The 21,389-nt window shown below is 40.4% G+C and overlaps 1 protein-coding gene across 4 annotated transcripts in view; it reads right to left on the bottom strand.

Annotated features, from left to right (window-relative positions):
- GPD2 (glycerol-3-phosphate dehydrogenase 2) overlaps positions 1-21,389 on the bottom strand; it is a 142,801-nt gene that overhangs the window by 6,185 nt on the left and 115,227 nt on the right. For 3 of the 4 annotated variants that reach the window (XM_040475123.1, XM_040475122.1, XM_040475124.1), the window contains exons 10-16: positions 10,028-10,162; positions 9,557-9,732; positions 8,904-9,035; positions 7,822-7,980; positions 671-783; positions 509-587; positions 220-318 (exon numbers count right to left, since the gene is read on the bottom strand). In XM_040475123.1, coding sequence (XP_040331057.1) covers positions 220-318; positions 509-587; positions 671-783; positions 7,822-7,980; positions 8,904-9,035; positions 9,557-9,732; positions 10,028-10,162 — 893 coding nt within the window. Of the gene's footprint in view, positions 1-219; positions 319-508; positions 588-670; positions 784-7,821; positions 7,981-8,903; positions 9,036-9,556; positions 9,733-10,027; positions 10,163-21,389 lie in introns of those variants that run through there. The other variant, XM_040475125.1, reaches the window with a different exon arrangement.

Here is a 21,389-nt window from a genome sequence, read left to right as displayed (position 1 = left end):
AAGAAAGAAAGAAAGAAAGAAAGAAAGAAAGAAAGAAAGAAAGAAAGAAAGAAAGAGCTGGATCCTTGAGGGCAGACATAGCAGCCTTTGCTGGCTTCAAGCTTTCCTTTTTTCAGAATGAAGTGACAACTGTGTGGACTTAAGAATCCTTTCTCAAACAGCCACTCACAACCAAAATATAAAAAGCAAATAAACTTGTTTCCCTTCACCACAGCTCACCTGCAAAAACTCATTGAGTTCAACCTGTCCATTTTTGTTTAAATCTACTTCATTCAGAATTTCATGTAGTGTATTTTCATCCATTTGGACATTGATACTCTAAATAAAAAGAAAGCATGAAGTGATGAGGTTTAGTTAAAAATTATGCATACCCTTTTATTAATACTATCAACTTTTCAAAAACTATAAGACAAAATTACTTACAGAAAGCACTAGATGAGGAAAAAATAATCTAATATAACATTTACGTTTTTCTGCTAGCAAGGATATGGAAACAAAAACATATTACCTCTAACACACGCTGAACATCAACAATAGTAATAAAGCCCTTTTGGTCTGCATCAAACTTATGAAATCTCTTCTTGTACCTGGAACACAACACTGAACATTGGAAAAATATACCCACGTAGGTCAAGTCAAGTAGAGAGATATAGAAACTTATTAGAAGTACCTGTCGATGTCTGAAGGCAGGAGGCTAATTTCAGAGCGATCTGTTAACTGTTCTGATCGAGATTTATAGCCCATTTCATAATACAGAAACTTCCTGGCTGTTTCAAGTTCCTCCTAAAACACAGACATATATGAAGTTCAAAGATTTATGGAAAGAATTATTGATTTTTTCGTTTCTGTTTCTTTCTCACTTTTCTGACCGGCACAATTTTTTTTTTTAATTTCTGCCAGTGTTACTGAAGTATAATTCATATTCAATAAAGTGCACCTATTTTACATATACAGTTTGGTGTATACTCTACCACGAGCAAGGTACAGAACATTTCTATCCCCCTAGGAAGCCTCTCAGGCCCTTTTTCAGTTGACCTGCAAGCCTCAGGCAATCACTGATCTGCTTTCTGTCTCCAGAGTTCTTTTCGCCTTTTCTAGAATTTCACGTAAAAGGGTCCAAATAGTATGCAGTTTTTTTTGTGCTTGACTGCTTTCACATAGCATAATAATTCCGAGAATCACTCATGCTGTTACTATTTTGTTTTACTATTTTGTCTCTTCTTACTGCAGGATATTCTTACACAGTATTGTCTAACAAAATCTATAGAACCAACTCCTTGTGATTTGATGACAACTAAAGCAATTAAAAGTGAAAACGCTATCCAGGTGACAAACAACTACTATAACGTGGCACACAGCATCACCGACGGGCATCATGGGATCAGCTCCTCTGAAGGTTTGTTAACAAGGAGGCTGATAGTTGGGTGGAAGTTAGAGTCATGACAACAAACAAGCTCTTGGAACGGTTGCTCTGACACTTTGCAATGTCCCTAGCCTCAGCAGATAGGAACAATTGTCGAGAATGCTGTCTTTCTTACTTTGTCATGTCATTCTCCTGCTGGCTTCCAGCTTACAAACCGTCTTTTTCTTTCCTTTCCCTTTTTGGATTTTGTACTACATTTGCCCACCTTCTGTCTTCTGGTTCTGTTCTTATCTGCCACAATATTTTACAGCTCAACGCTAGTTAAATAATCCCATCTGCAAATTCTCTGAGTACCCAGAGATAGAATTTTTTCTGGCCTGGCATGTAAACTCATTTAGAGCAGCCTCCTATTTGAATATCTATTTCCTCTTACCAATATTTATTTTGCTCTCTTCACACTGAAAATCATTCTCCTTGACAAAAAAAGAAGGAAAGGAATTTGGTATTAAACTATGAGTTGAATTGTTCTCCCTTTTCTCCAGCAGTCAAGAATATGGTGCTGGGCACTTGAAACAACGATCGCTTTGGGTAGTATCGACATTTTAACAATATTTGTTCTTTCTCTCCAGGAGCATGGAATCTTTTTCCATTTTTTTGTGTCTTCTTCAATTTCTTTCATAAGCTTTCTATGGTTTTCAGCATATAGATTTTTCCCCTCTTTGGTTAGATTTATTCCTAGGTATTTTATGGTTTTTGGTGCAACTGTAAATGGGATCGATTCCTTGATTTCTCTTTCTGTCGCTCCATTATTGGTGTATAGGAATGCAATTGATTTCTGTGCATTGCTTTTATATTGAAACAATGATCTAGCTTAGGTCTTACATGCATTCTTTTCCATTTGTAAAATTCATTTCGGGTGTCCTTAGTATTTTTTCCCAACATTTAGCCAATTCCTGACACTATTCATACGTCTGCATTAGTCCTGGATACCCTCTCACTGCAGAGCACTTGTCTTCCATCTGTTTTAAATCTGGTGTTTATCAGCTGCCTTTGTTCTGAGTCACTCCATTTCTTCATTGAGTTCCCCTTTTTCCTCCTCATTAGGATCAAATTTGAAAGAATTTCTTTTTGTGAGGCACTCTCCATTGACTTAACTGGCCTTCTCTTCAAAGTCTCTCGATGAAATGTGTGTTTTCTCTGAAGGTATAAAATCTACCTTACCAAATAGTAGGTCAGCATTTCCCAAAACACATCCTAAGTAGTATTAGTATCCCTCCCACTGGCCCTTCCAAAGAGCAAGAGTTGGGTCTGTCTCTGGATAAGTTTCCTTTTGGAAAGTGGCAAGGCATAGAAGCATTCTGAAGGCACCAAATTATCTGCACTAATGAACATGCTTTCATGGGTTTAACTCAGAATTTCCCAAACTCTTTTGCCCACTTGGTCATCTTTTGATTCACACCTTGTGGAACACATTTGGCCATGTCCCATTTTCCAAATGTCCCCACCAGTTCCTCTACCAATCCTTCAGTCCCCTAGACAATGTCTTCTTCCCTAACCCATTCTTCCAATTTGTTTGGATTTGATCTTGAATGACCGTGTTCTCTACATTTAGGAAGAAAGGCACATTTCTGATGTATATATTTGTTGCAACCACTCGGTTAGATCCCAAGATCCTTGAAACTATGAGCTATTTATTATTCCCCTAAAGTATTTGGTATCATGCTCAGTGTATGAGTCACTCATTAAGTATTGACTGATAAAAACAACCACAATTCATTTACAGCGAGTTATTTATCACCTTGTTCCACTTTCACTTTTGCAGGTTAAATAATCCCAATGCTTTTAACCTTTTCTCAGAAGTCCGGCTTTCTAACCTTTAATTCTTTTTCTCCCTCTCTTTTGTTCTCTCTAGACTGTCTACAGGTCTCATTAATACTCCTACGGCTCAGATACTAGACAATAACTTTAGGTCTTTTATTTCTGTTACTTTATTGAGGGGGATGGGAGAATATCTCTGAGTACACGAATTTACATATAAAACTTGAACTGAAGTTAAATCTAGTTTCCTCAGGAGGGAAGGCCAAACACAACCAGTTTACAGAATTTTCTTCCTCCTTCCTACCTCCTACAGCCTGAATTCCTGGCACAAGATATCTTCCTGCATATTCAAATCTTTCCAACCATAATTTTTACAGGAACACATTATCCCCAGCCCTCCTATACGGTAAAAATGATTGGCATTAGCAAAGGAGCAAGTTTCAGTCTTGCATCGTCTCTGCATGTAGCTTTAGTCGAACAAATTAAAACTCAAAACTAGAAGAGCTACAATCAGTCCTGCCAATGCAGAGGCAACAGAACAAGGTGGAGAGAGAGTGTACGCCTGGTTTCGGTCCCAGTTCCTCGACTTACTAGTTGTATGAACTCTGACTGAACTTGCTCCCTGAGCCTGTTTTCTCAACTACAAAATGGGGGTAAAGGTTATCTCTGGCAGATTTGCGCTCGAGTTCAGGAACTCTTCAGCCACTGATTTCCACCATCAGTACGCTACAGACATTGCATTTAAATGACAGGAAATGGGGTGCCCAGGTGGCTCAGTTGGTTAAGTGTTGGCTCAGGTCACGATCTCATGGTGCGTGAGTGCAAGCCCCACATCCACGCTGACAGCACAGAGCCTGCTTCAGATCCTCTGTCTCCCTCTCTCTCTGCCCCTCCACTACTCTCTCTCTCTCTCTCTCTCTCTCTCAAAAATAAACATTAAGAAAAACAAAACAAAACAAATTTAAAAGAAAACATTTACTATTAAAAAATTTACTACGGGAAATTTTTTAAATGTAGGGCCACGGCTTCCCCCCTGGAGACCTTGACTCTGAGAGTCTAGTCAAGTCTCAGAATCTGTTCTTTTTTGCTACATTCCCAGGGGATTGTGATATGTAACCACCTTTGGGAATATACACCAGAATGAGAATGCTTTTTTTTTTTTTTTAATGTTTATTTATTTTTGAGAGAGAGAGAGAGACAGAGAGAGTGAGCAGGGAAGGGGCAGAGAGAGAAGGAGACACAGAATCTGAAGCAGGCTCCGGGCTCTGAGCTGTCAGCACACAGTGAGACGTGGGGCTCAAACCCACAAACCGTGAGATCATGCCCTGAGCTGAAGTCAGGCGCTTAACCAACTGAGCCACCCGGGCAGCCCAGAATGAGAACACTTTAAGGACAGCACCTATGTCCAATCCTTTCTTACACCTGTGGCCTATGACACAGATGCTCTGTTATGTTCATTCACTCAACAGTTATTTATTCAGGCCCTACCGTGGCTGGTTACTGAGGTTACAGAAACAAAGCAGATCAGTTCCTCTCCTTTGGAAAGCTTATTTCCTGGATGAGAGGCAGACAGCAAATAAATAAACTAAATACGTGGTATTTCAAATGGGAATAGGTGCCCAAGAGAAAGATAAAATAGGGAGAGGGAGAGAAAATGCCATTCAGAAGGGTGGGTAGTACTCTTTTATTCAAGCCAGTTAAGGAAGGCCTCTTTGTAGCAGAGAACAGCAGGAAGTACAGGGATAGGCCATGAGGGTATCTAGGAAGGAACATTGCAGGGAGAGGGATCAGCAGGGCTTGAATAAGGAAAAGCAACTTAATTTGTGGGTTGCAGGCGAGTGGATGAATGATGAGACCAGAGGGTTCAGAAAGGTGGTGGCCAGATCACAATGATCTGTAAACTGCTGTAATGACTTTGGCTTTACCCTTAGTAAAAGAGAGGGTGTTTCAGCACAGGAATTGCTAATGATTGGTCCTCATCTTACTAGTCTATCAGCATCATTTGATATAGTAGATTACTTTTCTCTTTTTGAAATATTTTCTTCCCTTCCTTCTGGGCTGCAACTTTGTTTTTAGTCTTTTCACACCTTCTCCAACCTTGCTAGCTATCACTTTCCCTTTCTTGGGGAGTCTTCCATATCTACCCAACTTTTTCTTTTTTTTACCTTTATTTACTTATTTATTTTGAAAGAGAGAGAGAGAGGACCAGTGGGGAAAGGGGAGAGAGAGAGACAGAGACAGAGAGAATCCCAAACAGACTCCGCACCACCAACACAGAGCCGACTCGGGGTCAAATTCATGAACTATAAGATCATGACCCAAGCCAAAACTAGGTACTTAACTGACTGACCCACCCAGGCACCTCTTTATAAATTTTTTTAATGTTTATTTGTTTTTGAGAGAGAGAGTGGGGGAGGGGCAGAGAGAAAGGGAGACAGAAAATCCAAAACAAGTTCCATGCAGTCAGCACAGAGCCTCATGCAGGGCTCGAGGCCACAAACTGTGAAATCATGACATCGGCCAAAATCAAGTGTCAGATGTTTAACTGACTGAGCCACCCGGGTGCCCCAATGTACCCAACTTTGAAACTCTGGAGAGCTCTAGGGCCGTCTCTGGACAGCTTGCTGTCATCTAACTACACAAACTCCTCATTTGATCTCATCCAGCATGATGGCTTAAATGCCAACTCCAATTTATATCTTTTTATATCTTCAGTTCAGACCTCCCCTCTGAACTTCATTTGGACTGACACAGCCAACGATCTGGCGTATATTTTAATAGAAGCACAGGAGTTGCTGAAGTAAGAACACCGTTTTGTGGGAGGGAAGCTATTATAATAAACCATGGAAGAAATGCTAGTGGCTGGAATCAGGGTTCTAGCAGCTGAACGTGTTAAGGGGGCAATGAATTCAAGCCATTACTTAAAGATAAATATGATATGGTTTGCTGATGGATTTAGATCAAGTATGATACTAAGATTTAGGCTTACGCAACCAGAATGTGGAATAGCTTTTTTGACATGGAGAGGTTAGTAGTAGTGGTGGTCATGGTTTGGGGGAGGTAGGAAGAGATCCAAGAGATGGGGTTATGTACTAAACGGTTACCCCAAAAGCCATAGGTTGAAAGCCTAATTCGAAATGTGATGGTGTTCGGATATGGGGTTTGGGGGAGGTGATTAGGTTTAGATGAGTCTTGAGGATGGGGTTCCCCTTTCTCCCTCCTTGTCCTCCATGTGAGGACACAGCAAGAAGGCAGCTCTCCGAAGGCCAGGAAGAGCACTCCAAACCAGACTTCCAGCCTTCAGAATCGAGAGAAATAAATGCCCATTGTTTAGGCCTCCCAGTGGGTGGTATTCTGTAAAAGCAGACTATTACAGACTAAGACAGATAGGGTTCCGGAAAGTAGTTTGGGAAGGAGGGAGGAATCAACTCTGTCAATGTCACTAACTGCATGGGTAACAGGAGGACCGAGAACTCACGAGTATATTGTACTGAGCAACAACATGGAAACCATAGGGAAGTGTGATCACAGCTACTACAGCAAAGTGGCAACAACAAGCTTAAATGAATTGGGTTCAAGGAAGGCTTAGGGGAAAGGGACTGAACCAATGAGTACAGAAAGTGTATTTGTTTATTAAATACACAAAAATGCCTCTGCATATTATACTAGTTGGGTTTAACTAAAACACATGATAATCTTCCATTTATCACAACAAGCCCAGGGTAGTACATGGGGGCATGTGAGCATCACTGGCTTTCTTTCTTCAATCTGGATATAAAATTCCAAATGACACAAATCAATAAGTATTTAGTGGTCAGGCAGTAAAACCGCTATTTCCTACCAAAGGCCAATTTGCAAAAGTGTGAATTTCACTATAGAATACATTCTAAAAGTGTTTTCAGTGGAAACCAGAAAAAGTTCTACCCACAATCATTATTATCCTACTTTTTCAGGAATTATGACCACCAAATTTAAGAGTATTTTTCTCTGTAAGGGATTTTCCAGAATCAACCAACACATTTTGAAACCAGAATATCTTTGCCGTTTCCTAAGACCTAGCAATATTAAAACACACTCCCACATATTAATTGGCAAGAAATCTAAAGTTACCATTGAAAACCATGCTAGCCTCTATGAACAGACCAAGACATCACATGCTATAACAGGAGCTGTGGTGGGGCACCTGGGTGGCTCAGTCCATTGAGCATCCAACTCTTGATCTTGGCTCAGGTCATGATCCCAGGTGCATGTCAGGCTCTGTGCTGAGCATGGAACCTACCTGAGATTCTGTCTCTCTCTCTGTCCCTTTCCCCTACTTGCACTCTTCTCCCTCTTTCTAAAATAAAATAATAAAATAAAAAAAAAAGTCTTTATTAAAAAAATTTTTAGTGTTTATTTAATTTTGAGAGAGAGACAGACAGACAGAGAGTGAGTGGGGGGGGGCGCGAAAGACAGGGAGACACAGAGTCCAAAGCAGGCTCCAGGCTCTGAGCACAAAGCCCAATGCAGGGCTTGAACTCATGAACCGTGAGGCCGTGACCTGAGCCAAAGTGGGATGCTTAATCCACCGAACCACCAGGCACCCCAAAATAAAAATCTTTATAATAGGAACTAGGGTTTTAAAAACCACTATATAATACCTCTTTTTTATAATCATCCCAATTCAGTTCTCTGCCCATCAGTTCAACAATCCTGGGAAGGGCTTCCTCTGCGGCCTGGACATTTAGGAAAGCCAGGCGAGTACGCCGTGAAATCATATCCACTGCCGTGCAGGCATACTCCTTAATCCCGTATTTCACCTGAATTTAAATTAAAGCAAAATTATTAGTTTAGGCTTTTTCTTAAAAAGAAGACATAAAATTTCACTTAAGAAAATTCACATTTAGAGAAGTGACGTTGCTCTTTATATACTCTGGTTCTCTAGCAGGCATGAGACAAATGACGACATCATACAGGTTCCCCATCTGCCTGCCAAAGGAGGTTCACAAATTGGGACAAAGTGGAAAAGACTTAATGCCTTCCTACCGAATTGAACCTGGCCCAAACGTGCAGACTGCACCCTTTCTCATTTACCATCCACAATAATCACTCTCCTCTTTGCTAGTGCTTAATATGGATGCTAATTTATGTCACCAGCAAGGCAAAGAATATTAAACAGTATGGTCTCCTCTCCTTAGCTGTCCAAAGTTTTCTGTCTCAGAGTATGCAGATGATGGAAGGCCTGCATCCAATCAACAAGCAAAGGCTTACTGGACATTCATGTTTTAAAGTACAATGAATCATAAATAAGGCGCGGCCTCTGGCTTCACAAAATGTAAAAACCTGATGAGAAACAAAGCTTCAATCTTTGAGAAGTGAAGGGCCATATCAGGATATGTCATCAGGCAGCACACGAGTGGAAACAACTCGAAGAGTTACAGATTTACAGGTGGGGCAAACAGCTGTGAAGTAAGAAGGCTCGGGTGGGATGGGTCTGTGGAGGAGGAACAAATCCATACCGTGTTGTCTATTATTCTTTTGATTGTTACCATTTCAGTATCAGTTCAGAATTTAAGTTTATAAACGAAAGGATCTGTGCCAGGAAGACATGTCGCTATAACCGTTTGGGCTGGCAAGTGGGCATTGAAACGTAGCTACACAGAAGTTTTAAAGGAGATGGAAAATGAGCAGGTGAGGGGGATCCCAGGGCAGACCAGAAATTCCCACACGGCCATTCACGTACCTCTGCTTCAATGTATGGAAATTCTGACACAAGACGCACTCCCACTATAGGCCACCTTTTTCCGGTTACACTTGCCATTTTGGCCACCTCAAAAGCCTTGTCCCCATAGGTGGCGGCCAGATGCTGTGCAACCTAGGGAAACAAAACCCCAACAGGCGGGTACCTTGAATACCAATACTTCTCGGCACAGAGCAAAAACTGCACACGCTTATCCTGTCAGTTTTTCACAGCCGGTAACTAATAGTTCCAGGAGGGTATTAGGTTTTGATTTTGTGGGAGGAAACCACTTGGGCTCTGAATGCTTAGGCCAGCACTAACTCTGCCACACATGTATCACTGTATCAGTGACGGATGAAGCTTCGGCTTCACTCTGCCCGCAGTATCACTTGTGAAGAACCGCCTTCCTCAGGCTCGAGACAGAAAAATGTGGGAGGCTCTGTCTGTGGAGAACAAACCAAAGAAACTCCGGATTTTAAAATAGAAACTTGTATGGGCACTGCCTTTTCAGCTCTTTTCCTTAGTTCACTTCCATCGTTATGCAGACAGAAACAGACCCAGCAAAAGGAAATTCTAAATCGGGGAGGCCTCCTGGTTGCCAGCTCTGTTAGCGGCAACGGTGAGCGCAGGTAAAGGGTAGGACGATGCACACCCACCTCACTTTCAAGGCCGTAATCCTGGACAAGCCGAATGTAGAGTGTGGGGCTCCAATCTTTGCCTCCTTGAAGGAAAAGCCCAACCGTTCTGCTTGGCCCTGCTTTCAGACCGTGAGTCATGATAGCAGCATTTATGGTATCTTCTGCCATAGAGCGATACGTTGTCCACTTCCCACCTACATAATTCGATGAAGAATTCATTAGGCTACCAGCCCTTATTTTCCTCAGACTTACCCATTTACCAACTTATTACCACCAAGATTCACCTGTTGTTTATAACCAATATGGCGCAGCAATGTGTAAGACTTTACTCAGAATCATAAAATATATATATGTGTGTATATATATATATATATATATATATATATATATATATATCCCTGTTCATTAGCATCAAGGGAGATTCTGGTGTGACAATTTAACTCGCGATCCTATCTGAAGCACATCCCAAACAAAGGTAATATCCCATACCTGCTATAGTGATGAGGCCGCTCTCACTGATATCCACAACATGATTTCTGGAGATGGACTGAGTGTCTGCAGACTTGGGATCTGTGACAAGGGGACGGATACCACTCCATGCTGCCAGGACATCCCCTCTTCTCACTGGGAAGAATCAATCGTAAAGGTTGATAGGATTCCTCAACGATAGCTCAACAAAGCTATGGCATAGTTAATAAGCAGGGCAGAATTCAGGAAAAGGAACACAGGGATATACACTTTGAAAGGGAGAAGAAGCCCTTAAAGATAACAACTGAGTGAGTGGATAAGTACGGCAAAAACTCGAAGAATTATCTTGTGACAAAGATAATCTCCATGAAAAAAAGCGAAGAACCTGAAAATCACGGAGTGGGGGGACGGACGGAGGGGGACACTGGTACTAAAAAGGAAACAAAAGAAACATGTTAGCAGCCCTCAGCGAGGGGGGGGAGGCAATCTAAAATAGCTGAAAGAAACAACAACAAAGTAGAAACAAAGACAAACCAGTAGATTTATGACTTGTTACATTTCCTCCTAGAATATATCTAGCTATCTCTTCTCAGGACAAAGATCCTTAGTAAACAAACAAGCCTGTAACAGGATATTATCTCCCCTCATCAATGCTAACTTCTTATTGAGCATTTAGAGTAGGCTTAGCCTTGTCAAAGCACTTGATATGTACTTTTCATTTCATTTCATCTCACAAAGACCCATAACATCAGTTATTATTATTCTCACCATACAGATGAGAAAAACAAAAAACAAAACAAACAAAAAAAGAACCTGAAAAAGTTTAACTAGCCCAAAGCAAACATTTTATAAATGGTAGAACATCAGAACCCAGTTCTTCCCGATTATAAAGTTCATGTTCTTACCCACTAAATGTACCCACCGTCTTTCAACTTTTGACAGTCTTCATGCCCTTTTTCTTCTCTCATCCCATTATCTTTTTAACTGTCACAAAAACAGGTATACTGGCTCCTCCCAGTATAGGCACGCAATATTTGTGTTACAGTGTATGGAAGGTCTTTAAATATTCAAGATACCATGGAACTTCTCTTACTGTCTCTATCAAAATACAATCACCACTCTGTACCAAGAATTCATGGAATTTACAATAGAATTAGACAGCTGTTGCAGAGCACTCATTACTGAACTTAAAGATGGCTAAGGAGAGTAGCCTAGTTGTGGTTCTCATGCACCGTGAGAGGCATGGGCAGAGACCCAAGGGCAGAGTTTTCAGAATCCACTCTTCTTTACCCAGATCAGCTTTAGGAATGGCTTAGCCCCTTTCTTCTCCACTCTACACATCAAGAAGATGACCTCATGTACCAGCCAACAGCTGCCAAATGATATAGACTATGAGGGAGTGAATGCTTACCTGGTCCTTCTGCACTCACTTTCATAAACCAGTTAAATTATTCCTGGATAATGGAAGAGTAAATGGGGGGGGGGGGGGGGGGGGGGGGAGTTTCCTGGGTGGCTCAGTTGATTAAGTGTCTGACTCTTGGTTTTGGCTCAGGTCATGATCTCAAGGTTCATGGGATCACATCGAGCCACCATATTGAGCCCCCCATTGGGCTCTGCACTAACAGTGAGGAGTCTGCTTAGGATTCTCTCTCTCCCATTCTCTCTGCCCCTTCCCTGCTCTCTCTCTCTCTCAAAATAATAAATAAACTTAACAACAACAACAACAACAAAAATGCTTTAAGAAGAGTAAGTGCAATTTTACTTCTACCATGACTTGGGATCAGGTGTTACCTCCTTCATCTAATTCCCAGCTATTGAAAAGTTGACTGTAGATAGTCTTTCAAACATCAAGACAATGGGAAAACTGGGTATCCACGTGCAGAAGGATAAGCTCAAAATGGATCTAAGATCTATACATAAAAGCTAGAATGATACAGCATTTAGAAAAATATATATATACAGGTCTACATGACAGGGAGCTTGGCAATGATTTCTTGTATATGATCCCAAAGGCACAGGCTAAAAAAGAAAATAAAAGAGAGAGATAAAACAGATTTCTCAAAATTAAAAACTTTTGTGCATCAAAACACATTATCAACAGAATGAAAGGGTAACCCATGTAATCGGAAAAAAAAAATTGTAAATTCTACCTCTGTCAAGGTGTTAGTAATCAGAATATATAAGAACTCTTAAAACTCAATAACTAGGGGCGCCTGGGTGGCGCAGTCGGTTAAGCGTCCGACTTCAGCCAGGTCACGATCTCACGGTCCGGGAGTTCGAGCCCCGCGTCAGGCTCTGGGCTGATGGCTCAGAGCCTGGAGCCTGTTTCCGATTCTGTGTCTCCCTCTCTCTCTGCCCCTCCCCCGTTCATGCTCTGTCTCCCTCTGTCCCAAAAATAAATAAAACATTGAAAAAAAATTTAAAACTCAATAACTAAAAAAGACAATGTGATGAAATCTGGGCAAAGGATGTACAAACATATTTCTCCAAAGATCTCCAACTGGCCAATGAACACATAAAATGATGCTCAACATCACCAACCACTAGAAATGCAAATGAAAACCACAAGGAGACACAACTTCACGTCCATGGGGATGGCTATTGTAACCAATCACAAAAAACAGAAAATAACAAATGTTGGGCGAGAATTGTGGGAGAAAGTGGGATAGCCTTGGGCATTGCCGACGAGAAGCTAAGATGCTGCAGTCAACTAAGAGTAAGTGCATGGCATTTCCTCAAAAAGTTCAACATAGAATCACCACATGATCTAGCAATTATAATTCTGGGTACATACATACCCCCAGGGAACTGAAAGCAGGGAAAATTTGTACACCTCCACGTCCATAGCAGCATCATTCATAATTATCGAAATATGGAAGTAACCCAAGTGACCACCAATAGATGAATGGATAAATAACATGTGGTCTAGGGGCACCTGGGTGGCTCAGCTGGTTAAGTGTCCAACTTCAGTTCAGGTCATGATCTTATGGTTCGTGAGTTCGAGCCCCACATCAGAAACTGCTGTCAGCACAGAGACCACTTCAGAAACTCTATCCCCCTCTCTCTCTGCCCCAACCCCATTTGTGCACCCACTCTCTCTCTCCCTCCCTCAAAAGTAAGTAAGCATTTAAAAAATGCTAATAACATGTGGTCTAGACATGCAATGCAATATTATTAAGCTTTAAAAAGTAAGGAAATCCTGACACATGCTACCTTGAAGACATGCTAAGTATAATAAGTCATTCACAAAAGAACAAATATTGTATGGTTCCATTCATATGAGATACCTAGAGTAGTTAAACTCATACAGACAGTAAGTAGAATGGTGATTAGCAGGGGGTGGGGAGGTGGTATATGGGGAGTGAACGTTTAATGGGTACAGAGTTAGGGAGGATAAAAAAGTTCTGGAGATTGATGATGGTGATAACTGCACAAAAATATGAATATATTTAATGCCACAGAACTGTATACTTAAAAATGGTCAAACTGATAAATTTCGTAATATGTATATATATATATATTTATTTAATCATAATTAAAAAAAAAATCAAGACAAAAGGAAAAATTGACAAACTTCAAGTCTCAGAAGATTAAGACAGAATTTTACAGAAGTCTCAGGGCCCCTACAGCCCATGCCATCCCCAGCCTTAGTTCAAATTAAAATCTCTCATTCAGGGGAGCACATTTTTATGAGCACTGGACAGTGTGATTTTAGATCCCACTCAATGCTTGGTAGCGTGCCCTTGTACAGTGAACCTCCTGTGTTTATACACAGCACTACCTGAAAAGTATTTAGAAAATATCCGGCAGACTCTTTATGTAAAGAGCTACAAAGACTCCTTGAAATGATTGGAATAGTCTAATTATTATTTTATTATTATTATTATTATTATTATTTACAAAGTGCCTAACCAAGTACAGGAGAAAGACCCTAAAAACAAGTTCTACTGAGTGGCAACTGGGTGGCTCAGTCAGTTAAGTGTCCAACTTCGGCTCAGGTCATGACCTCACAGTCCATGAGTTCAAGCTCCCCATCAGGCTCTGTGCTGACAGCTCGGAGCCTAGAGCCTGCTTTGGATTCTGTGTCTCCCTCTCTCTCTCTGCCCCTCCTCTCTCTCTCTCTCTCTCTCTCTCAAGAATAAACATTAAAACAATTAAAAACAATTTATACTGAATGATAGATAATCCTTCCATCTTTATCTCAAATGGAAAAAACAGATTTCTGGTAAAGACAAATTCAACTAGGTAAATTTGGCATGATTTAATACAGCTCCTTGAGGGCCACACTCTTTTTTTTTTTTTTTTTTTTTTTTGAGGGTCACAATCTTAACACGACTATAATCTGAAAGAAGAGGCACCCTTACACGTCTACAGTGGTGGTTAATCAAATCCATATCTAAACGTGGGGTGCGAAAGAAAGAAGAAACATCATACATACATACATACATACATACATACATCATACATACATACATACTGATGCAGAAAGCCCAAGGCTTCCAGTCTTGTTAACTGGAGACCTAAGGGAGTCTGAATGCTGGGATTCCATTTCTAAACCTGCCCCTCTGATATGTGTAATTTCTTCATTAGGTTTAATCCTGATGGCTTCCACGGAATGAGGGTTAATTCCTGCTTCACGCAATTCCACAAAAGTCTTGTGTAACCTCAACACAAATCATGCAATGTTTTAATCTTTACAAAAACCCTAACTAGGAAATTACCGCTATTTTCCATTAGAGTTCAAATAGCCCTCTGAGTCAAAAATAAACCTTAGCCAACCACATACAACGTCACTGTGGTCACCACAAAGTCTGCAGCGTGTGTCTGTGAAATTCCTTAGGTAGCCACACTGATCAGGAATTTGGCTCCAACTTTTAAAGTCCTCTGACTGGTTTTAAAATTATTTGATGGAAAATGAGACTCTCTAGAGTAAATCTGTAACATATGCAAATCTTCTTTGTGCAAATGCTTTACCTTTTCTTTTTTCTTTTTTCTTTGCCTTTTCTGGTATATCAGCCAGAAAAACACATCTGTAAAATTGCGTTGTTGAAAACAAAAAGGCCAAACTAAAATATCCAAGGTTTTCATTCATAGAGGAATATTAAATAAAACAATGTGTATACTGACATCATTTTTAATCCTTACTCTTGATGTCGATACTCAACAAAAGAAAACACTACCAAAAGAGTTCATAATGTGTTAGGAAACTTAATTTACTTTATATCTTAGCGTTCAGCTTTTTAACCTCAGACTTATATCAGATAAAGTTGGGATTAAATTGATTTAAAAAGATTTTTTTAACGTTTATTTTTGAAGGAGAGAGAGAGACAGAGGGAGAGTGGGGGAGGGGCAGAGAGAGAGGGAGACACAGAATCGAAAGCAGGCTCCAGGTTCTGAGTTGTCAGCACAGAGCCTGACGCGAGGCTCAAACCCACAAACCTTGAGATCATGACCCAAGCCGAAGTCAGATGCTTAACTGATTGAGCCACCTAGGCGCCCCAGGATTAAGTTTATTTTAAAAGATACATGTAAGATAAATAATCAAATTTTAAATCATATTTAAAATATGAATCAGTCTTTATGGTCTGCAGGATTTTTACAGTATTAGACCAGAGAGTGGTTGGATCAGGCTGTCTATCAGTTTTCTCCCAAGCTTTTTATTTTATTTTTTTTTAATTTTTGTAATGTTTATTTAGTTTTGAGAGAGGGAGGGAAAGGCGGGGAGGGGCAGAGAGAGAGGGAGACACAGAATCCGAAGCAGGCTCCAGGCTCCAAGCCATCAGCACAGAGCCCAACGTGGGGCTCGAACCCACAAACTGTGAGATCATGGCGTGAACCAAAGTCAGATGTTCAACTGACTAAGCCACCCAGGTGCCCCAAGTTTTCTCCCAAACTTAAGATTTAATGATTTTTGTGGATTATGCAAAATGCTATTTCCTGCTGAAGGATAAAGTGGTTGTACCTCTCCACCACTGGAATTAAGTAATGACTGGTCAGGGACATCGGTATAATCTATGTCCATAGGGCAGAGCATAGTTAAACACACAAAACATGAATTCTAACCTCTTGTATAAAAGACAGCAACCAACTGAACTAACATATTTCTCTCCTTATCACCTATTCACCCACAGTGGAAACCTTGCACTTTGTTAAACAAACCCTAATTAAAGTTGTCTGATGAAAGAGATTCACAAGCAGTAGACAGAATAGAGAATCGTTAAGATACCTTTTAATTCTGCCTGAAACTGCTACAGCCATATTGTAACCATAGAGGAAACAACCGCAGGATAAAGCCAACTTGGAGGGTGGGAGGGTGAAGAGAAATAAGGGCCCTGTGCCTTAGACATCGCAGAATCACGGAGTTCATCACCTCTTGAGCCTTCTTACTGCTGGAGGTTTTTTGGGTTTGTTTGTTTTTTTTTTTTTTTAACAAGATGATAAATTTATTTTATATAACAAAAAAATACAGACTCAGCAACTCTCTTAAATCGAGTACTTCCTTCTCTAAAAGTGTATATAAATACCTCTAGATTCTGTACAGCCCCACTGTTCCTTAGACTTTCTGCAGTACTGGAAAGGTCCTCTATCCACAAGGTCCAATTCGCTAGCCACCAGCTGCATGAGGCTATTAAGCACCTGAAATGTGGCTCATGTGACTGAGGAACTGAATTTCAAATTTTATTTAATTTTAACTAATTAAAAATGAAATTTCCACATGACATGCATATGCACAGGCCATGCCATTACACAAGGCAGCTCTAGAATAAAAATCCCCAAGTAATAAGTAGATCTCAGGCTGGTCCTGGGAGATCATCAAGCTGGGGACCTTCCACAGGGCCACCTTGCCCACAACTCTAATTGAGCATCCTTTCGGTGAAATGTGACTGCATTTCCTTGGCTCAGGAGAATACAATCTGCTATAATAGTGTGCTTTCCCCGCAAATACTTTACTGTCCCAACATGTTCCACGTTTATCCTTTCAGAGTATCCTTCCCTCCTACTCATTTCATGAGTTAATGAGAAATGAAAAATATTTTTACTAAATTAAGCATTCCTACCCTCAAGTTCTTACCCAGAAATCCTTTCTGTCATTCAGGTTGCAGCCAAGAGTAAGTAGTGGATATCACCCTACTTTAAATTCTCCAAGGTATGATATGTGAAGAAGATAACTCAAACCAAGGCCTTTATGCGTCAGAGCTCAAAAATTCATCTTGATTTTTTTTGGTTCTTCTACTACCAGGATAGCTAGACCATATTTCATTACTGTTTCATTCTTCCCACCAGGTTGAAAGTCTTCAGCAATGTCAATTCTAATATTTCCCAGCACCCCAAATACTCCATCAAGTATGGGTCACGTAGAGTGATCAATAAGTATGAAGCGGCATATTGAAACATCCTGAACTTCTCATGTCAAGCAAGAACATGTGATGTTACAAAAATCAAAAGAAATAATATATTTGGGCCTCGGAGCCAATATCCCAGGCTGTAAATAAAGTACCTAATGACTATACATTTAAACAATCGGGTAGTCTCTTTTAACATAAATGAGTGCTTTAATAAAACAAGATGACAGGAAACAACACTACTGTTAAAGTTGGGAAAAGTCCTCATTAAACACCACTTGTTAGACCGATTCACCCAGATGGCACTCAGTTGATTTTTTAAGTGCCAAATGCCCAGATGTTACAAAACCCACGTACCTCCACGGTGTATAAAAGTACTTGGCACTATTTTCAAAAAAGGTGTTGTCAAAATAAAATAGTCCTTTTACCATCGTGTTTGAGAATTATTTTTATTGCAATCCCAATGCAGGTTTTAGCATGTATAATATATAAAGAGTAAACTCTCAGTAATAAAGTTAAATAGACATTTTTCACAGCTGGCTGAAACGACTAAGTGCTGTGTAATTGTTTCAAATTATAATGAATATTTTTACTCTTAAAACCTTGGCAAGACAAGGGTTTGTTTTAAAAATTAATAGACAATGAAGCCCACAGGATGTGACCATTAAGAGCTAAATGTGTGGTTTTGCTTCACGTGAGTTATTTAGCCACACGTTCTGGGGCGTTCTTTCTCATGTTTGCCGCTTTCCAAAAGAATCAATAAAAAGCATGTGAAAATATCTAAATGAACACAGGGGAAATAGTGTCAGAAATCAATACGTCTCTACCAGCATGTTTAACCTGCTGAAATGAAGTGTTAATCACAGAAATAAGATACCATATTACATTTATAAACTAATGAAACTAGAAAAAGCAAAGCGTGTGACACTATAATTAAACAGCTGGAAGACGTCCAAGCCTGTGTAAGTTGATAACCCTGGTACAATCTCTGGCAGTGAAAAGGCAGGTCTGCAGCGAGTTGATACGGCCAGCTTGGTTGTTAATTGAATAACCGGCAATCTATAAACACTACTAATTGCGTGTGTGGGAACCTGTGTACAACTAAAGACGCTGCCTGAAGGAGCACTCCAGAAAGACTACGTGAATAAAGCGCTCGGCAAATCTTCTGTCTCGCTCGATCCCTTTCAGTCAGAGCTTGGTTCCCCCACTGCATCCTTCTGATTAACCTCTACACGGCAGACTTAATGATACATTTTTCAAAAGATCGTTTTTCTTCCTAACCCCGCTAGGCACCGCACAACTGTCAATGCCCCATTTCAGAAGAGAACAAACAAGTCATCGAGAAAATTCAGCCTGTGAATGGAAAGCTTTCGAAATCGTAAAAGAAGACATGGTCTTATTCCCAACAGGCAAAATGCTTTTCAGAATTGTTGCGACGCGTTTTGCAGAAATGTGGCAGCTGCTGAGAACAGCACGGAGTGTTAAGATTTGACACTTTTTTTTTCCCCCTTCCTTAAGGATATAGCCATTTGGGGAGGCTCGGAAACCGTTGTCAGAATTTTACTTATTCATCCATTTAATAAATCCTTTTAAGCTGATTATGTCAACCCTGGTGACTGCAAAACATTTCACAACTACGGCTCTAGGATCTAAACAAACTTTTTATTTTTTAGGTCTGTAGAGAAGACCGCTTGGCCCAAGGGATTAGTTATGAGATATGACACCTCTTCTAGCTTAACATTCAGATCCAAATAAGGCCAGTCTAGAGCAAAGGTCATTATCATCCTGCAAGTGTCTAGCAGCTTCCAGGAAATGAATTGAGAGACTTAATCCACTCCCTGGTGGATATAATACCACATCATAAAACCCAGGACTACTAGCGAGAGTACCGTGCGGTACTTAGCAGTGCAAGTATTACAGCTGGACTGACGTGGCCTCATCGTGGCTCCAACACGAACAAACTGGGGGCTAGGAAGCCTCAAGTCATGGGGCCTCGGTTTCTGCGTCTGCAAAACAGGAATTGCAGGGTACATCTCGTAAGGTTGTCATGAGGAACCAAAGAAAAAATGAGGGCGACGTGCTCAGTAGAGTGTCTTGCATGTAGAAAAGTGCTCAGGAATTGTAGGGTTTTAAAAAATAAAGCATGTATTACCCATTACAGACAAACGGAGAGATCAAAATACGTGCACAGCACCAGCCTGTGGCCAAATAACTGGGTAGTGTCTGAAGCTGAGTTTCTCTCTTCCATTTCATCAGGATGGAAGAGACATCGAATCGCACCAGAATTCCTTGGAAAAAATGACAAACTTGAACGTCTCCACTTCAAGACACAGACATACATTAGCAAACTGCGTTCTATCCAGACTGAGGGTAACGCCTCACATATGAGACCTTCGGTCAACTAGAAACAAAGATGAAAACAAACTATAAGGAATCATTATGAATTAATTGTATTAAAAAGAGTAAGTTGGTAAGTCGGAAAGGTGTGATAGATGGTGTGCACAGGGAAATAAATGAAGTATGTGAAACGGCTGTCACCTTTGCTTTCACACCAGCTATTTGCTGCTTAGAGAATTTTTAATCTCAAGAGTCCCCAGGCTGTTAGAAGAAAAGGCCGGATGTACACCGTTCAGATATTAATTTCAGCCACTTTTACCAAAAATCACAACTGGCAAAAAAAACCCTCTTTGTTACTTTTACCAAGTAACCTGACTAACAAAAGGCATGCTAAGTGACAAGAAGTTACAGACCAACCAAGCCCCGGCAGGTATTGCTAAGTCCTCTGTCCATTCACAGAAGAAAGTGGGGGGTGGAGGGGGTACACAATTCAGTCTCTGCTACAGCCCAAAGGCTCATTTCACTGGTGGAAATCCCCACCTACAAAACGGGCACAGCGGCCTTTTGGAACCTGCACCTGTTTCCAGTATATCCAGCCTCAGCACATATAAGCAGTTAGATTTCTCATCTTACTGCATTTGAACTTTAAGAAGCTGGAAACTGTCAACAAAGAGCTCTCTGCTCTTGAATTAATTTTATTTCTTGCTCCAACAACCCAAACCTCCTGCTCTTAGGGCCCAATATCAATCCACTTTTAGCTAATATGGTACTCAGGTGAATGCAAAATGTAGCAGGATTCGTTAACAATAATCATTTATACATTAAAATACAATCATATACAGAGGCACCTGGATGGCTCAGTCGGTTAAGCGTCTTGACTTCGGCTCAGGTCAAGATCTTACGGTTTGTGAATTAGAGCCCCGCCTTGGGCTCTGTGCTGACAGTTCAGAGCCTGGAGCCTGCCTCAGATTCTGCGTTTCTCTCCTCTCTGCTCCTACCCCGCTCATGCTCTGTCTCTGTCTTTCAAAAATGAATAAACGTTAAAAAAAAAAATACAATCATACCCAGATGAAAGTCCTCCTAGATTTCAACAGAAAGTATCTAGCTAAAATTACATTGCATTTTGAATACTTAAATATGGATATTAAATAAGGCATGACCATTTCCCAAATAACTGTGTGCGTGTATATGAGTGTGTGAGAATACAGACATTAGTCACACAAATTTCAGTTATGAGTGTGTAATATACCTGTACCATTATCGTAGATCCCAAAGAGACGTCACTCAAAATTAAAATGTATCCATTACTTGAAATCAGAAGAAACTACCTCTATACAATATGGATCATTCAATTAAACCAGGAGAGTACCCTGAACAATTTTTTTTTTTTTAAGGAAGTTTGCTTGTTTATAAATGTGTGATCACATGATGATAAAAAAATCCCTTGGGGAAAAAAGGATTCATGGACTTTAGTGAGTCACATCAAGAAGAAAATTGTGGCTTTGTATGTCCTCCACTGAAGCCAACATTATAGAAGATTCCTGACACAAAAGGATGAAGACTATATATTTTTCAAAATCTAAAAATTTCTACCTTAATATAAAAAGATTTTCAAACTGCTACCAGCGTCAAAAACCCTGAAAACACCTATTACTTATTTATTTCATTTCAACCCCGTATTGAGGGGCATACCATATAGACAA

This window comes from Herpailurus yagouaroundi, unplaced genomic scaffold, assembly GCF_014898765.1.
Source record: "Herpailurus yagouaroundi ecotype Mexico unplaced genomic scaffold, PumYag 140, whole genome shotgun sequence".
Classification (NCBI taxonomy): Eukaryota; Metazoa; Chordata; class Mammalia; order Carnivora; family Felidae; genus Herpailurus; species Herpailurus yagouaroundi.
Note: the sequence above shows the minus strand (reverse complement) of the source record. Positions and strands in the feature narration are given on the sequence as shown.